The sequence below is a fragment of the Eucyclogobius newberryi genome, unplaced genomic scaffold (genome assembly GCF_026437365.1).
Source record: "Eucyclogobius newberryi isolate DKJ021-1_F unplaced genomic scaffold, fEucNew1.0.hap1 SCAF_6, whole genome shotgun sequence".
NCBI lineage: Eukaryota > Metazoa > Chordata > Actinopteri > Gobiiformes > Gobiidae > Eucyclogobius > Eucyclogobius newberryi.
In genome coordinates this window covers 4,571,297-4,591,355 of record NW_027316278.1, presented here as the reverse complement: position 1 = coordinate 4,591,355, position 20,059 = coordinate 4,571,297, and the positions used below count along the sequence as shown (strand labels likewise).

Sequence of the window (20,059 nt, the reverse complement as noted above, 5' to 3'; positions counted from 1 at the left end):
GGTGTGATGTCACTTCCTGTACATTTCTTTACAAACACAAACACATTACAGGTGTTTTGTTTACTTTTTCCACAAACAGCTTCTTGATTTGGTTTAAAATTAGAATTCATATTTACATCAGGTATAAACATATTAAATAACGTGATAAAATGTTCAAACTTGTCCTGGGCACGTTTCCATTCACAGGCCACGAACCTGATCAGCCGCAAAGAGCTGCTGACCATGGACCCGGACACGGAGGACGATCAGCTGGTGTACGACGTCACCGCAGAGCCCAAACACGGCTTTCTGGAGAGTAAACTCAAACCTGGCAACCCCATCAGCACGTTCACACAAGGTACAGCAAACCTGGCAACCCCATCAGCACGTTCACACAAGGTACAGCAAACCTGGCAACCCCATCAGCACGTTCACACAAGGTACAGCAAACCTGGCAACCCCATTAGCACGTTCACACAAGGTACAGCAAACCTGGCAACCCCATCAGCACGTTCACACAAGGTACAGCAAACCTGGCAACCCCATTAGCACGTTCACACAAGGTACAGCAAACCTGGCAACCCCATCAGCACGTTCACACAAGGTACAAACCTGGCAACCCCATCAGCACGTTCACACAAGGTACAGCAAACCTGGCAACCCCATCAGCACGTTCACACAAGGTACAGCAAACCTGGCAACCCCATCAGCACGTTCACACAAGGTACAGCAAACCTGGCAACCCCATCAGCACGTTCACACAAGGTACAAACCTGGCAACCCCATCAGCACGTTCACACAAGGTACAGCAAACCTGGCAACCCCATCAGCACGTTCACACAAGGTACAGCAAACCTGGCAACCCCATCAGCACGTTCACACAAGGTACAGCAAACCTGGCAACCCCATCAGCACGTTCACACAAGGTACAGCAAACCTGGCAACCCCATCAGCACGTTCACACAAGGTACAGCAAACCTGGCAACCCCATTAGCACGTTCAGCAAACCTGGCAACCCCATCAGCACGTTCACACAAGGTACAGCAAACCTGGCAACCCCATCAGCACGTTCACACAAGGTACAGCAAACCTGGCAACCCCATCAGCACGTTCACACAAGGTACAGCAAACCTGGCAACCCCATTAGCACGTTCACACAAGGTACAGCAAACCTGGCAACCCCATCAGCACGTTCACACAAGGTACAAACCTGGCAACCCCATCAGCACGTTCACACAAGGTACAGCAAACCTGGCAACCCCATCAGCACGTTCACACAAGGTACAGCAAACCTGGCAACCCCATCAGCACGTTCACACAAGGTACAGCAAACCTGGCAACCCCATCAGCACGTTCACACAAGGTACAGCAAACCTGGCAACCCCATCAGCACGTTCACACAAGGTACAGCAAACCTGGCAACCCCATCACCACGTTCACACAAGGTACAACAAACCTGGCAACCCCATCAGCACATTCACACATTTGAACCGTTGATGAAGGAGTGAGTGAAGCCCGTGTTCGCTGCGGCGGCGTTAACGGTTCTTTCCCCCGGTCTCAGCGGACATAAACCTGGGTCTGATCCGGTACGTGCTCCGCCCGGAGAGTCTTCAGGAGACCATGGACCTGTTCCAGTTCTCCGTGAGGGACAGCAAACCCAACACGGTCACCGACAATGTCTTTCATATCCAGTGGTCCCTCCTCAGCTTCCAGCACACCAGGTCTGCGATCACTTCGTCTGGTTCTCCACGGAACTGTCTCCAAATATGTTTTTACAATATTAGAGTCTGAAAAGAAAGAAGCAGAGAATGTTGGGTATGATCACTTAAAGGAGATCATTTTGAGAAGGGAACATTTGATAACGGCTGATCTCCTGATCCTGTCCGCGGGATCTTAACGACTGTGAGAACTTTATCATCAGAAACCCTCACAAACTCCCCTCGGCCCCAGTCGGATCTGTGGAGACGCTGTAAAGCGAGGTGTCGAAGGGGCGGGGCGTCTTACGGTCGCATTGTAGTTTGTTTTATTAGCTCTGTCGGTAAAAAACGTTTGATGAAGACGACAGAAATGTGTTCAAACGTCTCAGTCGAGGTTTGATCATCAGACAAATGTGAAATGGATCCAAAAGTGCAGGAATATCCCTTTTATTTTGAAAGTCTACAAAGTTTCGTAGCATTTTTCACTTTAAACACAAAACGCGGGTTAGCCCTAACCCGCGTTCAGATTGTGTTTAACTTCAAAATATTCACAACATTATCTACATTTCAATATACTGCTCTTTTATAGTGAATGAATACTTTGACATATTAAACATTATAAATATACCGTATTTTCCGGACTACAAGGCACACTTGTTTTCATAGTTTTGGCCGGGTGCGACTTATACTTACTTATATTCATACTTATATACTTATACTTATATTTACACTGATATACTTATACTTATATTTACACTGATATACTTATACTCCGGAGCGATTTATACTCATATTCATACTTATATACTTATACTTATATTTACACTGATATACTTATACTCCAGTGCGACTTATACTCAGGTGCGACTTATACTCCATTGGACTTATATGTGTTTTTTTCTTCTCTATTATGCATTTTTTGGCTGGTGCGACTTATACTTATATTCATACTTATTTACTTATACTCCAGTGCGACTTACACTCAGGTGCGACTTATACACTTATACTCCGGAGCGACTTATACTTATATTTATACTTATATACTTATACTCCAGTGCGACTTATATATGTTTTTTTCTTCTCTATTGTGCATTTTTTTGGCTTGTGCGACCTATAATTAGGTGCGACTTATACTCAGGTGCGACTTATACTCCGGAGCGACTTATACTTATATTTATACTTATATGCTTATTCTCCAGTGCAACTTATATGTGTTTTTTTCTTCTCTATTATGCTTTTTTTGGCTGGTGCGACTTATACTCGGGTGCGACTTATACTCGGGTGCGACTTATACTCGGGTGCGACTTATACTCGGGTGCGACTTATACTCCGGAGCGAGTTATACTCCGGAAAACGCGGTACATCTTTTTTGTGATGGTTGTCTTGACGATGCGTTTGAATCCGTGGGCAGTTACAACGTGAGCGAGAAAGCGGGCACGGTGTCGGTGACCGTGAAGCGCTCGGGGAACCTGAACCAGTACGCCGTGGTCCTGTGCCGCACCGAGCAGGACTCCGCCTCCAGCTCCTCCTCCAGCAACAAACCAGGAAGTCAGGACTACGTGGAGTACGCGGGACAGGTAACGCCCATGGGTAACGCCGTGTACTCTGGGGGAACATGTACGCTCGAGTAGGGACATGAGTACAAACATGTACGCAAGTGAAATATCACAGATAAAAGTATCACGTGTAACAGTAAAAGTATCACGTATAACAGTAAAACTCAAGTAAAAGTATCACGTGTAACAGTAAAACTCAAGTAAAAGTATCACGTACTCAAGTAAAAGTATCATGTACTCAAATAAAAGTATCATGTACTCAAGTAAAAGTATCACATACTCAAGTAAAAGTATCATGTACTCAAGTAAAAGTATCACATACTCAAGTAAAAGTATCACGTACTCAAGTAAAAGTATCATGTACTCAAATAAAAGTATCATGTACTCAAGTAAAAGTATCACATACTCAAATAAAAGTATCATGTACTCAAGTAAAAGTATCACGTACTCAAATAAAAGTATCATGTACTCAAGTAAAAGTATCACATACTCAAATAAAAGTATCATGTACTCAAGTAAAAGTATCATGTACTCAAGTAAAAGTATCACATAGTCAAGTAAAAGTATCATGTACTCAAGTAAAAGTATCACATACTCAAGTAAAAGTATCACGTACTCAAGTAAAAGTATGACGTTCTCAAAAAAAGTATCATGTACTCAAGTAAAAGTATCACATACTCAAGTAAAAGTATCACGTACTCAAGTAAAAGTATCACATACTCAAATAAAAGTATCATGTACTCAAGTAAAAGTATCACGTACTCAAATAAAAGTATCACATACTCAAGTAAAAGTATCACATACTCAAGTAAAAGTATGACGTTCTCAAAAAAAGTATCATGTACTCAAGTAAAATTATCACATACTCAAATAAAAGTATCATGTACTCAAGTAAAAGTATCACATACTCAAATAAAAGTATCACATACTCAAATAAAAGTATCATGTACTCAAGTAAAAGTATCACGTACTCAAATAAAAGTATCACATACTCAAGTAAAAGTATCACGTACTCAAGTAAAAGTATCACATACTCAAATAAAAGTATCATGTACTCAAGTAAAAGTATCACGTACTCAAATAAAAGTATCATGTACTCAAGTAAAAGTATCACGTACTCAAATAAAAGTATCATGTACTCAAGTAAAAGTATCACATACTCAAATAAAAGTATCATGTACTCAAGTAAAAGTATCACGTACTCAAATAAAAGTATCATGTACTCAAGTAAAAGTATCACATATAACAGTAAAATCAATTTAAATAAATCAATTTGAATAAATAAATGTAAATAAATATAAATAAATAAATACTGCAGCACGTACACTGTTGTCATTTTTAAAGTGGTCAAAAGCATCAAAAACAAATACTAAAACCAGTCTCAAAACCAGACATTTTATAAACAAGTATCGACACTAAAGACGTCACATTGACTTTTAGCTTCAGTAGACGAAAAACACTTTGTAACATAAAGAAAGTTCTGTCATCATCGTTGTATTGAAATCTGATCAAATATCGGCTCTGCTCCTCGACGCCCCGAGTTCTGTTTGAGGCGTTGCCGCGGTGACACGCTCGTTTGCCTCGCCCCCTCCGCAGGTGCAGTTCGACGAGCGCGAGGACACCAAGGTCTGCACCGTCATCATCAACGACGACCACGTGTTCGAGGGCGTGGAGCGTTTCCGCGTGGAGCTGAGCATGCCCGTGTACGCGCTGCTCGGGCCCAACGCCGCCGCCGTGGTCAACATTAACGACACGGAGGACGAGCCCCGCCTCCAGTTCGACCGGAAGACCTACCACGTGAACGAGAGCGCCGGCTTCGTGCACGCGCCCGTCGAGAGGAAAGGTGAGCGGAGGGGGAGGAGTCTGGGGACGGGGGAGGAGTCTGGGGACGGGGGAGGAGTCTGGGGAGAAGAAAGGTGAGCAGGGGGGAGGAGTCTGGGGACGGGGGAGGAATCTGGGGACGGGGAGGAGTCTGGGGAGAGGAAAGGTGAGTGGGGAGGAGGAGTCTGGGGACGGGGGAGGAGTCTGGGGAGAGAAAAGGTGAGCGGGGGGAGGAGTCTGGGGACGGGGGAGAAGTCTGGGGAGAGGAAAGGCGAGCAGGGGGAGGAGTCTGGGGACGGGGGAGGAGTCTGGGGAGAGGAAAGGTGAGTGGGGAGGAGGAGTCTGGGGACGGGGGAGGAGTCTGGGGAGAGGAAAGGCGAGCAGGGGGAGGAGTCTGGGGACGGGGGAGGAGTCTGGGGAGAGGAAAGGTGAGCGGGGGGAGGAGTCTGGGGACGGGGGAGAAGTCTGGGGAGAGGAAAGGCGAGCAGGGGGAGGAGTCTGGGGACGGGGGAGGAGTCTGGGGAGAGGAAAGGTGAGCGGGGGGAGGAGTCTGGGGAGAGGAAAGGTGAGCGGAGGGGGAGGAGTCTGGGGACGGGGGAGGAGTCTGGGGACGGGGGAGGAGTCTGGGGATAGGAAAGGTGAGCGGGGGGGAGGAGTCTGGGGATAGGAAAGGTGAGCGGGGGGGAGGAGTCTGGGGATAGGAAAGGTGAGCGGGGGGGAGGAGTCTGGGGACATTTGTTTGTCGTCTGTGGAAAGAACATGAAGTAAACAGTTGTAGTAAATAGTTGAGAATAATTATTGTGAGTCGAGTTGAAGTGTCCTTTTCCTCCTACTACCGTTAGCGAACAGGCTAGCTTAGCGCTGCGTGGTGGCGGTAACGACGGAGAAACTGCTTTCGTTTTCCATTTTAGTGTTTAAAAACAAAATGGTCAAAAATAGAGAAATACGTTGTATCAGTTGTGCAGCCCATAGTTTATAGCGCCTCCTACAGGTTGGACGACTCATTGAACTAAAACGCAGCTAAGATAAATATATTTGGAGTTTTGCTAAAAAAAATGTAATATGTTATCACAGAATCGCAAAAATGTCACGATCTTTTGTTTGATGAATAAAAATATAGGAGAGCAGCTTTATTTTGTTAAATTAACTTTAAAAAAACGGGTCAAAAAAGTTGTTTATTTGTGTAAATTATGCGTACAATTTGACAAGCGTGATGTCACTTCCTGTAATTTTTCAACAGATTATTGTACTTTTCTCCACAAATACCGACTCGATTTGTGTAAAAACATCATTTATATGTACGACAGTTAAAAACACACAACATAAAGTCAAAATGAGGATATCGTAAGAACCTGTCATACGCCCTTTAACCCCTGTGACCTCATGACCTCCGTGACCCTCATGACCTCTGTGACCTCATGACCTCCTTGACCTCATGACCTCCGTGACCCTCATGACCTCTGAGACCTCTGTGACCTCCGTGCTCCCGCAGGCGACGCCTCCAGCACAGTCTCCGCCCTCTGTCACACCGTCCCAAAGTCGGCTCAGGGCTCCAGTCTGAGCGGCCTGGAGTCGGGCTCCGACTTCAAGACGCGCGGCGTGACCGGGGCCAGCCGCGTGGTGCTGGGGCCCGGCGTCTCCATGACGACCTGCGACGTCAAGCTCATCGACGATAGCGAGTACGAGCTGTCGGAGGAGTTCGAGCTGGTCCTGTCCGACGCCTCGGACAACGCCCGGCTCGGCGACGTGCCCGTGGCCAAAGTAGTGATCGACGGCCCCAACGACGCCTCCACCGTCTCCCTCGGCAACGCCACCTTCAGCTTCAACGAGGACGCAGGTGAGACGAGTTCATGTCAGAAAGTAAGAGCTCATGGTCCGGGTTTGTACCAAACTGGGATTTAAAGTTGATCAAAGAAAATCAAATGAAAAGCTTTGATTGTTTTACCATGTTTTTTACCGTGTTTTTTATCATGTTTTTTACTGTGTTTTACCGTGTTTTTTACCATGTTTTTTACCGTGTTTTACCATGTTTTTTACTGTGTTTTACCGTGTTTTTATCATGTTTTTTACTGTGTTTTACAGTTTTTTTTACCATGTTTTTTACCGTGTTTTACCATGTTTTTACCGTGTTTTACCATGTTTTTACCGTGTCTTACCATGTTTTTTACCGTGTTTTTTACCATGTTTTTTACCGTGTTTTTTACCATGTTTTTACTGTGTTTTACCGTGTTTTTACCATGTTTTTACCGTGTTTTACCATGTTTTTTACCGTGTCTTACCGTGTTTTTTACCATGTTTTTACCGTGTTTTACCATGTTTTTACCGTGTCTTACCATGTTTTTTACCGTGTTTTACCATGTTTTTTACTGTGTTTTACCGTGTTTTTTATCATGTTTTTTACTGTGTTTTACCGTGTTTTTTACCATGTTTTTTACCGTGTTTTACCATGTTTTTACCGTGTTTTACCGTGTTTTTTACCATGTTTTTTACAGTATTTTACCATGTTTTTACTGTGTTTTACCGTGTTTTTTACCATGTTTTTACCGTGTTTTACCATGTTTTTACCGTGTCTTACCGTGTTTTTTACCATGTTTTTACCGTGTTTTACCATGTTTTTACCGTGTCTTACCATGTTTTTTACCGTGTTTTACCGTGTTTTTTACCATGTTTTTTACAGTATTTTACCATGTTTTTTACTGTGTTTTACCGTGTTTTTACCATGTTTTTTACCGTGTTTTACAGTGTTTTTTACCATGTTTTTTACCGTGTTTTTTACCATGTTTTTTACCGTGTTTTTACCATGTTTTACCGTGTTTTTTGCTTTCCGGTCGTGTTCTGTTCTCTGTTTTACGTGTTTAATTAATAATAAAAAGCCGGGTAAACATAACGATGACGAGTGAAAACGAGCCCGAACTTCAGCCTTTGGAGTTCATCGTTTTCCGTGAATAACTCTCACGTGGCGCAGATCGTCGCAAATGTGCAATGTCCAAACATCTGAGTCGCTTTTTACTTTCTGAAATCATCTGAATCGTCCCTGGAGATGAGAAATACACGTGAATGTAAAGCGTTTGCACCTGTAACGTTCACAGACGAGTGAGATCAATGACGTCTCCGTAAAGTAGTGAAACCATCGTCACAGTCCAGACCATAAAGGCGTTTGGGCGTCTTCTCTCCGGTCACCGCGTCTGTCCCGTGTGTTCACCGCGTCTGTCCCGTGTGTTCACCGCGTCTGTCCCGTGTGTTCACCGCGTCTGTCCCGTGTGTTCGCCGCGTCTGTCCCGTGTGTTCGCCGCGTCTGTCCCGTGTGTTCGCCGCGTCTGTCCCGTGTGTTCGCCGCGTCTGTCCCGTGTGTTCGCCGCGTCTGTCCCGTGTGTTCGCCGCGTCTGTCCCGTGTGTTCGCCGCGTCTGTCCCGTGTGTTCGCCGCGTCTGTCCCGTGTGTTCACCGCGTCTGTCCCGTGTGTTCACCGCGTCTGTCCCGTGTGTTCACCGCCTCTGTCCCGTGTGTTCACTGCGTCCGTCCCGTGTGTTCCAGGCACCATTGAGATCCCGGTGGTCCGCCAGGGCAGCGACCTCTCCTCGCTCACCTCTGTGTGGTGCGCCACCCGCCCCTCGGACCCGCCCTCCGCCAGCCCAGGAGTCGACTACATCCCCAGCTCCAAGAAAGTCCAGTTCAAGCCCGGGACCACGCAGGAGGTCAGGGCCGATGTGGAGGGTGTCCCACTCGGGGGGCCGCAGGGGGGGCCCGGGGGGGCAGGGGGGGCTCTGTGGGAATTTAAGAGAAATGTCCAAAAGGGAAAAAGTCCATTTATGAACTTATTTAAACTTATGAACTCATTCAAACACTTCACTTTATAATATAATATAATATAATATAATATAATATAATATAATGTAATGTAATGTAATGTAATGTAATGTAATGATATAATAATATTATATTATTGCCTTAAGAAAGCATGAGCAAGAGTTAAAACACTATTAATATTTAGTTTATTCATCATGATTCAGGTTTAGTCCCTAATTAAGTTTAAGTTTAGTGTTAGAGTAAAATAGTTAGTAAGCCCTAATCAAACTATTATATAATAAATAATTTATTCACTAAAAAGTATAAAGTCTTTGTTCGTGCTTTGTTATGGCAGGAACAAGTGGAATTATTATAAAAGTAAATAATTGTAGTCGTATTTTGATGATCGTAGTTTTCATTTGGACTAAACAGACTAAAACATTTAAGAAAATAACTTTTATAACAAAGACAGTGTTTATGTGATATTATTCTACTGTCAATCACGTAAAGTCGTATTTCAACCGTTTTGTGCTTAATAATGTAATAAAGTCTCATTATGTTATGATAATGACCATGTGGATGGCGTTGCAGACGTGCAGCTTGACCATCGTGGACGACCTGCAGTCGCCGGTCATCGAGGGCCCCGAGTCCTTCGTGGTGTTCCTGAGCTCTCCTCAGGGCGCCGTGCTGCAGGAGCCGTATGAGGCCAGCGTGCTCATCCAGGACACCTTCTTGGACAGTACGCGCCGCCACGCCCTCACGCCTCGTATCTGGTGAGACCACAGTGCGGCCAATAACGTGTGAATGCCCCTCAGTACCCAGCATGCAGTTCGAGAAGACGGCGTTCGCGGTGAAGGAGAAGGACGCGGCGCTGGACCTGCTGGTCGTCCGGAGCGGCGACCTGTCCGTCAAGTCGTCCGTGCGCTGCTTCACCCGCACCATGTCGGCCGCCGTCGCCGAGGACTTCCAGGAGCGACCCAACACCGACCGGTCCAGGATCACCTTCCTCAAAGGAGAGCGGGTGCGCGCACGCCACGGGACGAGCCGCCGCCGCAGAGTCGCGCCCGTTACTACTTCCTGTCGTTTGTTTGGTTCCAGGTGAAGAACTGCACGCTGCACATCGTGGACGACTCGGTGTTCGAGCCGGACGAGGAGCTGCAGGTGCATCTGGGCGCTCCGCTGGGCGAGCACTGGAGCGGGGCCATGGTCGGCGCCCGGGACATGGCCACGGTCACCATCTCCAACGACGAGGACGGTGCGGGAAAACGCCGGGACGCTCGATGGGTCGGGGGTAGAAGGTGGTGAAAGTAACGCCCGTGTGTCCCGCCCACAGCGCCCACCGTGGAGTTCGAGCAGGCGTCGTACCAGGTGAGGGAGCCGCCCGGTCCGGACGGCGTCCAGGTGCTGAGCATCAAAGTGGTCCGGAGAGGAGACCTGGACCGGACCTCCAAGATCCGCTGCAGCACCCGGGACGGATCGGCCCAGTCTGGAGTGGACTACAACCCCAACAGCCGCGTGCTCCGCTTCACGCCAGGTCCGGCCTTCAGCACGCTCATTCTGACAACCGCAAACGCTTCATGCCAAATCGTTGGGCTTTTTTACTGTGTTTTACTGTGTTTTACCATGTTTTTTACCGCGTTTTACTGTGTTTTACCGTGTTTTAGACTGTTCTTTACCTTGTTTTACCGTATTTTTTACTCTGTTTTAACATGTTTTACCGTGTTTTACTATTTTTTACCGTGTTTTTTATGTGTTTTTTCCTGTGTTTTACAGTTTTTTACTGCGTTTTACCGTTTTTTAGCGTGTTTTTTACCGTGTTTTACCATATTTTACCGTTTACATCGTCACAAACACACCTGGAGTGGAATTCAGCTTCAGTCACATGTGTATTATGGATCCTGTTTACAACAATGGAAAGTAACAAAGTACACAAGTAAAAGTATCGTATTTAAGTAAGATTCTGGGGTATAGTAAGGTTTTTACAATGGATACTCTTTACTTTTACTTCACTACATTTGAGGGAAAGTATCTGTACTCTAAACCTCACGTCATCTTTGAACTGGACCCAAAGTAGAAGGTACTTTTAGCACGTTCATGGACTAAAGTATTTTGGAGTTCACGTGTCGGCTTCGAGCAAACAAAGACCAAAGATCGGCACAAATCTTTATCAGAATCACTTCATTTAACATTTAACAGTCTCAAAATCTGTGTGAAATACTTCGACTTTTACTCTTAAAGTACATTTTGAAACACATACTTTACTTATTGTCTATATGCTACTTGTACTTAAGTAAATAAACTGAGTACTTCATCCACCGCGGCCTGTGCGAGGTCCTCTCCGCCTCAGAAAGCAGCTCCTGCGTTAGCGCGCGATCTCCTCTGCTGCCAGTAGATGGAGCTGTGACATCACAAAGTCACGTTCAGTAAACACACGATGAAGAGCGGGATTAACGGAGATCGTGTTTTAGGTTTGGACCACATCGTTTTTAAGGTGGAGATCTTGTCCAACGAGGACCGCGAGTGGCACGAGTCCCTGTCGCTGGTCCTGGGCCCCGACGACCCCGTGGAGGCGGTGCTCGGGGACATCACCGTGGCAACAGTGACCATCCTGGACCAGGAAGCGGCGGGCAGCCTCATCCTGCCGGCCCCGCCCATCGTGAGTGACGGATCCGTGCGGTCGCTTTGAAGACGAACACCATCTGTAAACGCTCTGTCCTCGTGCCGTAGGTGGTGTCGTTGGCCGACCTGGACCATGTGGCCGAGGTGACCAAAGAGGGCAGTAAGAAGGGGCCCTCGCCCGGGTACCCGCTGGTGTGCCTCACGCCCTGCGACCCGCACTACCCAAAGTACTCCGTGATGAAGGAGCGCTGCGACGAGGCGGCCATCAACCAGAGCAAAGTGCACTTCTCCTGGGAAGTGGCCGCGCCCACGGACACCAACGGGGCCCGCTCGCCGTTTGAGACGGTGACGGACGCCACGCCCTACACCAGCGTCAACCACATGGTGAGACACACACGCCCTACACCAGCGTCAACCACATGGTGAGACACACACGCCCTACACCAGCGTCAACCACATGGTGAGACACACACGCCCTACACCAGCGTCAACCACATGAGACACACACGCCCTACACCAGCGTCAACCACATGGTGAGACACACACGCCCTACACCAGCGTCAACCACATGGTGAGACACACACGCCCTACACCAGCGTCAACCACATGGTGAGACACACACGCCCTACACCAGCGTCAACCACATGGTGAGACACACACGCCCTACACCAGCGTCAACCACATGAGACACACACGCCCTACACCAGCGGCAACCACATGGTGAGACACACACGCCCTACACCAGCGTCAACCACATGAGACACAAACGCCCTACACCAGCGTCAACCACATGGTGAGACACACACGCCCTACACCAGCGTCAACCACATGAGACACACACGCCCTACACCAGCGTCAACCACATGAGACACACACGCCCTACACCAGCGTCAACCACATGAGACACACACGCCCTACACCAGCGTCAACCACATGAGACACACACGCCCTACACCAGCGTCAACCACATGAGACACACACGCCCTACACCAGCGTCATCCACATGAGACACACACGCCCTACACCAGCGTCAACCACATGAGACACACACGCCCTACACCAGCGTCATCCACATGGTGAGACACACACGCCCTACACCAGCGTCAACCACATGGTGAGACACACACGCCCTACACCAGCGTCAACCACATGGTGAGACACACACTTCTCACTCACTCTTTCAGGTCCTGGACAGCATCTACTTCTCGCGGCGCTTCCACGTGCGCTGCGTGGCTCAGGCTCGTGACAAGGCGGGGCACTTGGGGACGCCACTGAGGAGCAACATCGCCACCATCGGGACGGAGGGCGCCATTTGCCACACGCCTGTCACCACCGGCACCGCGCGAGGCTTCCAGGCGCAGTCTTTCATCGCCACGCTCAAGTACCTGGACGTCAAGCACAAGGAGCACCCCAACAGGTCAGGCTTAACGTGAGCCGCAGGTCAGGCTTAACGTGAGCCGCAGGTCAGGCTTAACGTGAGCCACAGGTCAGGCTTAACGTGAGTCACAGGTCAGGCTTAACGTGAGTCACAGGTCAGGCTTAACGTGAGTCACAGGTCAGGCTTAACGTGAGTCACAGGTCAGGCTTAACGTGAGGCGCAGATCAGGCTTAACGTGAGGCACAGGTCAGGCTTAACGTGAGCCGCAGGTCAGGCTTAACGTGATCCGCAGGTCAGCCTTAACGTGAGGCGCAGATCAGGCTTAACGTGAGGCACAGGTTAGGCTTAACGTGAGCCGCAGGTCAGGCTTAACGTGAGCCGCAGGTCAGGCTTAACGTGAGCCGCAGGTCAGCCTTAACGTGAGGCGCAGATCAGGCTTAACGTGAGGCACAGGTCAGGCTTAACGTGAGCCGCAGGTCAGGCTTAACGTGAGTCACAGGTCAGGCTTAACGTGAGTCACAGGTCAGGCTTAACGTGAGTCACAGGTCAGGCTTAAGGTGAGTCACAGGTCAGGCTTAACGTGAGTCACAGGTCAGGCTTAACGTGAGTCACAGGTCAGGCTTAACGTGAGTCACAGGTCAGGCTTAAGGTGAGTCACAGGTCAGGCTTAACGTGAGTCACAGGTCAGGCTTAACGTGAGTCACAGGTCAGGCTTAACGTGAGTCACAGGTCAGGCTTAACGTGAGCCTCAGGTCAGGCTTAACTTGAGCCACAGGTCAGGCTTAACGTGAGTCACAGGTCAGGCTTAACGTGAGTCACAGGTCAGGCTTAACGTGAGTCACAGGTCAGGCTTAAGGTGAGTCACAGGTCAGGCTTAACGTGAGCCACAGGTCAGGCTTAACGTGAGGCACAGGTCAGGCTTAACGTGAGTCACAGGTCAGGCTTAACGTGAGTCACAGGTCAGGCTTAAGGTGAGTCACAGGTCAGGCTTAACGTGAGTCACAGGTCAAGCTTAACGTGAGTCGCAGGTCAGGCTTAACGTGAGCCGCAGGTCAGGCTTAACGTGAGCCACAGGTCAGGCTTAACGTGAGTCACAGGTCAGGCTTAACGTGAGTCACAGGTCAGGCTTAACGTGAGTCACAGGTCAGGCTTAACGTGAGTCACAGGTCAAGCTTAAGGTGAGTCACAGGTCAGGCTTAAGGTGAGTCACAGGTCAGGCTTAACGTGAGTCACAGGTCAGGCTTAACGTGAGTCACAGGTCAGGCTTAACGTGAGTCACAGGTCAGGCTTAAGGTGAGTCACAGGTCAGGCTTAACGTGAGTCACAGGTCAGGCTTAACGTGAGTCACAGGTCAGGCATAATGTGAGTCACAGGTCAGGCTTAACGTGAGTCACAGGTCAGGCTTAACGTGACAGGTCAGGCTTAACGTGAGTCACAGGTCAGGCTTAACGTGACAGGTCAGGCTTAACGTGAGTCACAGGTCAGGCTTAACGTGAGTCACAGGTCAGGCTTAACGTGAGCCTCAGGTCAGGCTTAACTTGAGCCACAGGTCAGGCTTAACGTGAGTCACAGGTCAGGCATAACGTGAGGCACAGGTCAGGCTTAACGTGAGTCACAGGTCAGGCTTAACGTGAGTCACAGGTCAGGCTTAACGTGAGGCACAGGTCAGGCTTAACGTGAGTCGCAGGTCAAGCTTAACGTGAGTCGCAGGTCAGGCTTAACGTGAGCCGCAGGTCAGGCTTAACGTGAGCCGCAGGTCAGGCTTAACGTGAGTCACAGGTCAGGCTTAACGTGAGTCACAGGTCAGGCTTAAGGTGAGTCACAGGTCAGGCTTAACGTGAGTCACAGGTCAGGCTTAACGTGAGTCACAGGTCAGGCTTAAGGTGAGTCACAGGTCAGGCTTAACGTGAGTCACAGGTCAGGCTTAACGTGAGTCACAGGTCAGGCTTAACGTGAGTCACAGGTCAGGCTTAACGTGAGGCGCAGATCAGGCTTAACGTGAGGCACAGGTCAGGCTTAACGTGAGCCGCAGGTCAGGCTTAACGTGAGCCGCAGGTCAGGCTTAACGTGAGCCGCAGGTCAGCCTTAACGTGAGGCGCAGATCAGGCTTAACGTGAGGCACAGGTTAGGCTTAACGTGAGCCGCAGGTCAGGCTTAACGTGAGGCGCAGATCAGGCTTAACGTGAGGCACAGGTCAGGCTTAACGTGAGCCGCTGGTCAGGCTTAACGTGAGCCGCAGGTCAGGCTTAACGTGAGCCGCAGGTCAGCCTTAACGTGAGGCGCAGATCAGGCTTAACGTGAGGCACAGGTCAGGCTTAACGTGAGCCGCAGGTCAGGCTTAACGTGAGTCACAGGTCAGGCTTAACGTGAGTCACAGGTCAGGCTTAACGTGAGTCACAGGTCAGGCTTAACGTGAGTCACAGGTCAGGCTTAAGGTGAGTCACAGGTCAGGCTTAACGTGAGTCACAGGTCAGGCTTAACATGAGTCACAGGTCAGGCTTAAGGTGAGTCACAGGTCAGGCTTAACGTGAGGCGCAGATCAGGCTTAACGTGAGGCACAGGTTAGGCTTAACGTGAGCCGCAGGTCAGCCTTAACGTGAGGCGCAGATCAGGCTTAACGTGAGGCACAGGTCAGGCTTAACGTGAGTCACAGGTCAGGCTTAACGTGAGTCACAGGTCAGGCTTAAGGTGAGTCACAGGTCAGGCTTAACATGAGTCACAGGTCAGGCTTAAGGTGAGTCACAGGTCAGGCTTAACGTGAGGCGCAGATCAGGCTTAACGTGAGGCACAGGTCAGCCTTAACGTGAGCCGCAGATCAGGCTTAACGTGAGGCACAGGTCAGGCTTAACGTGAGCCGCAGGTCAGGCTTAACGTGAGCCGCAGGTCAGGCTTAACGTGAGTCACAGGTCAGGCTTAACGTGAGTCACAGGTCAGGCTTAACGTGAGTCATGCTGTTAAACTTCCTGTCTTCCTCTTCCTCCTCCTCCTCTTCCTCTTCTTCCTCCTTTTCCTTTTTCTCCTTCTCCTTCCTTTTCTTCCTTTTCTTCTTCTTCCTCTTCTTCCTCCCTCTTCTCCTTCCTCCTCCTTCCCATTCCTCCTCTTTCCTCTTCTTCCTCCTCCTTCCTCTTCTCCTCATCCTCCTCCTCTTCCTCCTCCTTCCTATTCCTCCTCTTTCCTCTTCCTCCTCCTCCTTCCTCCTCTTCCTCTTCCTCTCTGCAGGATCCACATCTCGGTGCAGATCCCTCATCAGGACGGGATGCTGCCCCTAGTGTCCACTCTGCCTCTGCACAACCTGCACTTCCTGTTGTCTGAGTCCATCTACCGCCAGCAGCACGTCTGCTCCAACCTGGTGACGCTGGGCGAGCTGCAGGGCGTGGCCGGTAACGCCCCGCCCCATGATGTCATACTCATGTCATACACACGTGCTCAACAACAAACAAACAAACAAACAAACAAACGTCTACAGAACAAGCCCCTCCTCCAGGTGTCTGTAGATTGTGCCGCTGAATAAGAGTACGTTAAATACACAAAAGTACTTTAAATACACAAAAGTACTTTATAGATATACTTTAATTCACATTCAAACCTGGATTTATAACTGACACAAACAATAACTCTGTCGGTCGATACATGAACTTAACTGATCCATAGTTTTGGTGTTTTTGAGCGTCTTTTTGTGTTTTATTGTTATCTATCGCTCATGGAGCAGTAATACTTTTCTTCAGGAGAAAAATACCCGAATCGAGTAGTTTTCTGTTTGTGATTCTTGTGATGAAACCGCGTCCTTCGTCCACATCTGTGGACATCATCGTGTCCACATCTGTGACATCGTCGTGTCCACATCTGTGACATCGTCGTGTCCACATCTGTGACATCATAGTGTCCACATCTGTGACATCGTCGTGTCCACATCTGTGGACATCATCGTGTCCACATCTGTGACATCGTCGTGTCCACATCTGTGACATCGTCGTGTCCACATCTGTGACATCATAGTGTCCACATCTGTGACATCGTCGTGTCCACATCTGTGACATCATAGTGTCCACATCTGTGACATCGTCGTGTCCACATCTGTGACATCGTCGTGTCCACATCTGTGACATCGTCGTGTCCACATCTGTGGACATCATCGTGTCCACATCTGTGACATCGTCGTGTCCACATCTGTGACATCGTCGTGTCCACATCTGTGACATCATAGTGTCCACATCTGTGACATCGTCGTGTCCACATCTGTGGACATCATCGTGTCCACATCTGTGACATCGTCGTGTCCACATCTGTGACATCATAGTGTCCACATCTGTGACATCGTCGTGTCCACATCTGTGGACATCATCGTGTCCACATCTGTGACATCGTCGTGTCCACATCTGTGACATCGTCGTGTCCACATCTGTGACATCATAGTGTCCACATCTGTGACATCGTCGTGTCCACATCTGTGACATCATAGTGTCCACATCTGTGACATCGTCGTGTCCACATCTGTGGACATCATCGTGTCCACATCTGTGACATCGTCGTGTCCACATCTGTGACATCGTCGTGTCCACATCTGTGACATCATAGTGTCCACATCTGTGACATCGTCGTGTCCACATCTGTGACATCATAGTGTCCACATCTGTGACATCGTCGTGTCCACATCTGTGACATCGTCGTGTCCACATCTGTGACATCATAGTGTCCACATCTGTGACATCGTCGTGTCCACATCTGTGGACATCATCGTGTCCACATCTGTGACATCGTCGTGTCCACATCTGTGACATCATAGTGTCCACATCTGTGACATCGTCGTGTCCACATCTGTGGACATCATCGTGTCCACATCTGTGACATCGTCGTGTCCACATCTGTGACATCATAGTGTCCACATCTGTGACATCGTCGTGTCCACATCTGTGGACATCATCGTGTCCACATCTGTGACATCGTCGTGTCCACATCTGTGACATCGTCGTGTCCACATCTGTGACATCATAGTGTCCACATCTGTGACATCGTCGTGTCCACATCTGTGGACATCATCGTGTCCACATCTGTGACATCGTCGTGTCCACATCTGTGACATCGTCGTGTCCACATCTGTGACATCGTCGTGTCCACATCTGTGACATCATAGTGTCCACATCTGTGACATCGTCGTGTCCACATCTGTGGACATCATCGTGTCCACATCTGTGACATCGTCGTGTCCACATCTGTGACATCGTCGTGTCCACATCTGTGACATCGTCGTGTCCACATCTGTTGACATCATCGTGTCCATATCTGTGACGTCATCGTGTCCTCTGCTCTTGCCCCGCCTCAGACTCCGGTTTCCTTGACAACGTGGCGTACGACAGCATCTCCGTGGGCCCCGGGTTCGACCGGCCGCACCAGTTTGACCCGAGCGTGCGCGAGGCCCGGACGCTGCGCCTGTACAAGCACCTGAACCTGAAGAGCTGCATCTGGACCTTCGACGCCTTCTACGACATGACGGAGCTCATCGACGTGTGCGGCGGCTCCGTCACCGCCGACTTCCAGGTACGGGCGTGTCATACTGACGGGTACGGGCGTGTCATACTGCTGGTACGGGCGTGTCATACTGACGGGTACGGGCGTGTCATACTGCTGGTACGGGCGTGTCATACTGACGGGTACGGGCGTGTCATACTGCCGGGTACGGGCGTGTCATACTGCTGGTACGGGCGTGTCATACTGCTGGTACGGGCGTGTCATACTGCTGGGTACGGGCGTGTCATACTGCTGGTACGGGCGTGTCATACTGCTGGTACGGGCGTGTCATACTGCTGGGTACGGGTGTGTCATACTGCTGGGTACGGGCGTGTCATACTGCTGGTACGGGCGTGTCATACTGACGGGTACGGGCGTGTCATACTGCTGGGTACGGGCGTGTCATACTGCTGGTACGGGCGTGTCATACTGCTGGTACGGGCGTGTCATACTGACGGGTACGGGCGTGTCATACTGCCGGGTACGGGCGTGTCATACTGACGGGTACGGGCGTGTCATACTGCCGGGTACGGGCGTGTCATACTGCTGGGTACGGGCGTGTCATACTGCTGGTACGGGCGTGTCATACTGCCGGGTACGGGCGTGTCATACTGCCGAGTACGGGCGTGTCATACTGCCGGGTACGGGCGTGTCATACTGCTGGGTACGGGCGTGTCATACTGCTGATACGGGCGTGTCATACTGCTGGTACGGGCGTGTCATACTGACGGGTACGGGCGTGTCATACTGCCGGGTACGGGCGTGTCGTACTGACGGGTACGGGCGTGTCATACTGCCGGGTACGGGCGTGTCATACTGCTGGGTACGGGCGTGTCATACTGCTGGTACGGGCGTGTCATACTGCCGGGTACGGGCGTGTCATACTGCCGGGTACGGGCGTGTCATACTGCTGGGTACGGGCGTGTCATACTGCTGGTACGGGCGTGTCATACTGCTGGTACGGGCGTGTCATACTGACGGGTACGGGCGTGTCATACTGCCGGGTACGGGCGTGTCATACTGACGGGTACGGGCGTGTCATACTGCCGGGTACGGGCGTGTCATACTGCTGGGTACGGGCGTGTCATACTGCTGGTACGGGCGTGTCATACTGCCGGGTACGGGCGTGTCATACTGCCGGGTACGGGCGTGTCATACTGCTGGTACGGGCGTGTCATACTGCCGGGTACGGGCGTGTCATACTGCCGGGTACGGGCGTGTCATACTGCTGGTACGGGCGTGTCATACTGCTGGGTACGGGCGTGTCATACTGCCGGGTACGGGCGTGTCATACTGCCGGGTACGGGCGTGTCATACTGCTGGTACGGGCGTGTCATACTGCTGGGTACGGGCGTGTCATACTGCTGGTACGGGCGTGTCATACTGCTGGTACGGGCGTGTCATACTGCTGGTACGGGCGTGTCATACTGACGGGTACGGGCGTGTCATACTGCCGGGTACGGGCGTGTCATACTGACGGGTACGGGCGTGTCATACTGCCGGGTACGGGCGTGTCATACTGCTGGGTACGGGCGTGTCATACTGCTGGTACGGGCGTGTCATACTGCCGGGTACGGGCGTGTCATACTGCCGGGTACGGGCGTGTCATACTGCCGGGTACGGGCGTGTCATACTGCCGGGTACGGGCGTGTCATACTGCCGGGTACGGGCGTGTCATACTGCCGGGTACGGGCGTGTCATACTGCCGGGTACGGGCGT

General features: G+C 50.1%; 1 protein-coding gene across 1 annotated transcript in view; it reads left to right on the top strand.

Moving 5' to 3' along the window:
* Positions 1 to 20,059, top strand: part of fras1 (Fraser extracellular matrix complex subunit 1) — a gene marked incomplete at its 5' end in the record, with an annotated part of 267,524 nt that overhangs the window by 232,963 nt on the left and 14,502 nt on the right. The window contains 15 exons of the mRNA XM_072432991.1: positions 187 to 337; positions 1,541 to 1,700; positions 3,088 to 3,253; positions 4,829 to 5,075; positions 6,546 to 6,890; positions 8,587 to 8,747; positions 9,430 to 9,577; positions 9,654 to 9,859; positions 9,937 to 10,093; positions 10,172 to 10,372; positions 11,307 to 11,494; positions 11,566 to 11,841; positions 12,642 to 12,874; positions 16,055 to 16,215; positions 18,156 to 18,370. Of these exons, the coding sequence (XP_072289092.1) occupies positions 187 to 337; positions 1,541 to 1,700; positions 3,088 to 3,253; positions 4,829 to 5,075; positions 6,546 to 6,890; positions 8,587 to 8,747; positions 9,430 to 9,577; positions 9,654 to 9,859; positions 9,937 to 10,093; positions 10,172 to 10,372; positions 11,307 to 11,494; positions 11,566 to 11,841; positions 12,642 to 12,874; positions 16,055 to 16,215; positions 18,156 to 18,370 (3,015 nt within the window). The remainder of the gene's footprint in view (positions 1 to 186; positions 338 to 1,540; positions 1,701 to 3,087; positions 3,254 to 4,828; positions 5,076 to 6,545; positions 6,891 to 8,586; positions 8,748 to 9,429; positions 9,578 to 9,653; positions 9,860 to 9,936; positions 10,094 to 10,171; positions 10,373 to 11,306; positions 11,495 to 11,565; positions 11,842 to 12,641; positions 12,875 to 16,054; positions 16,216 to 18,155; positions 18,371 to 20,059) is intronic.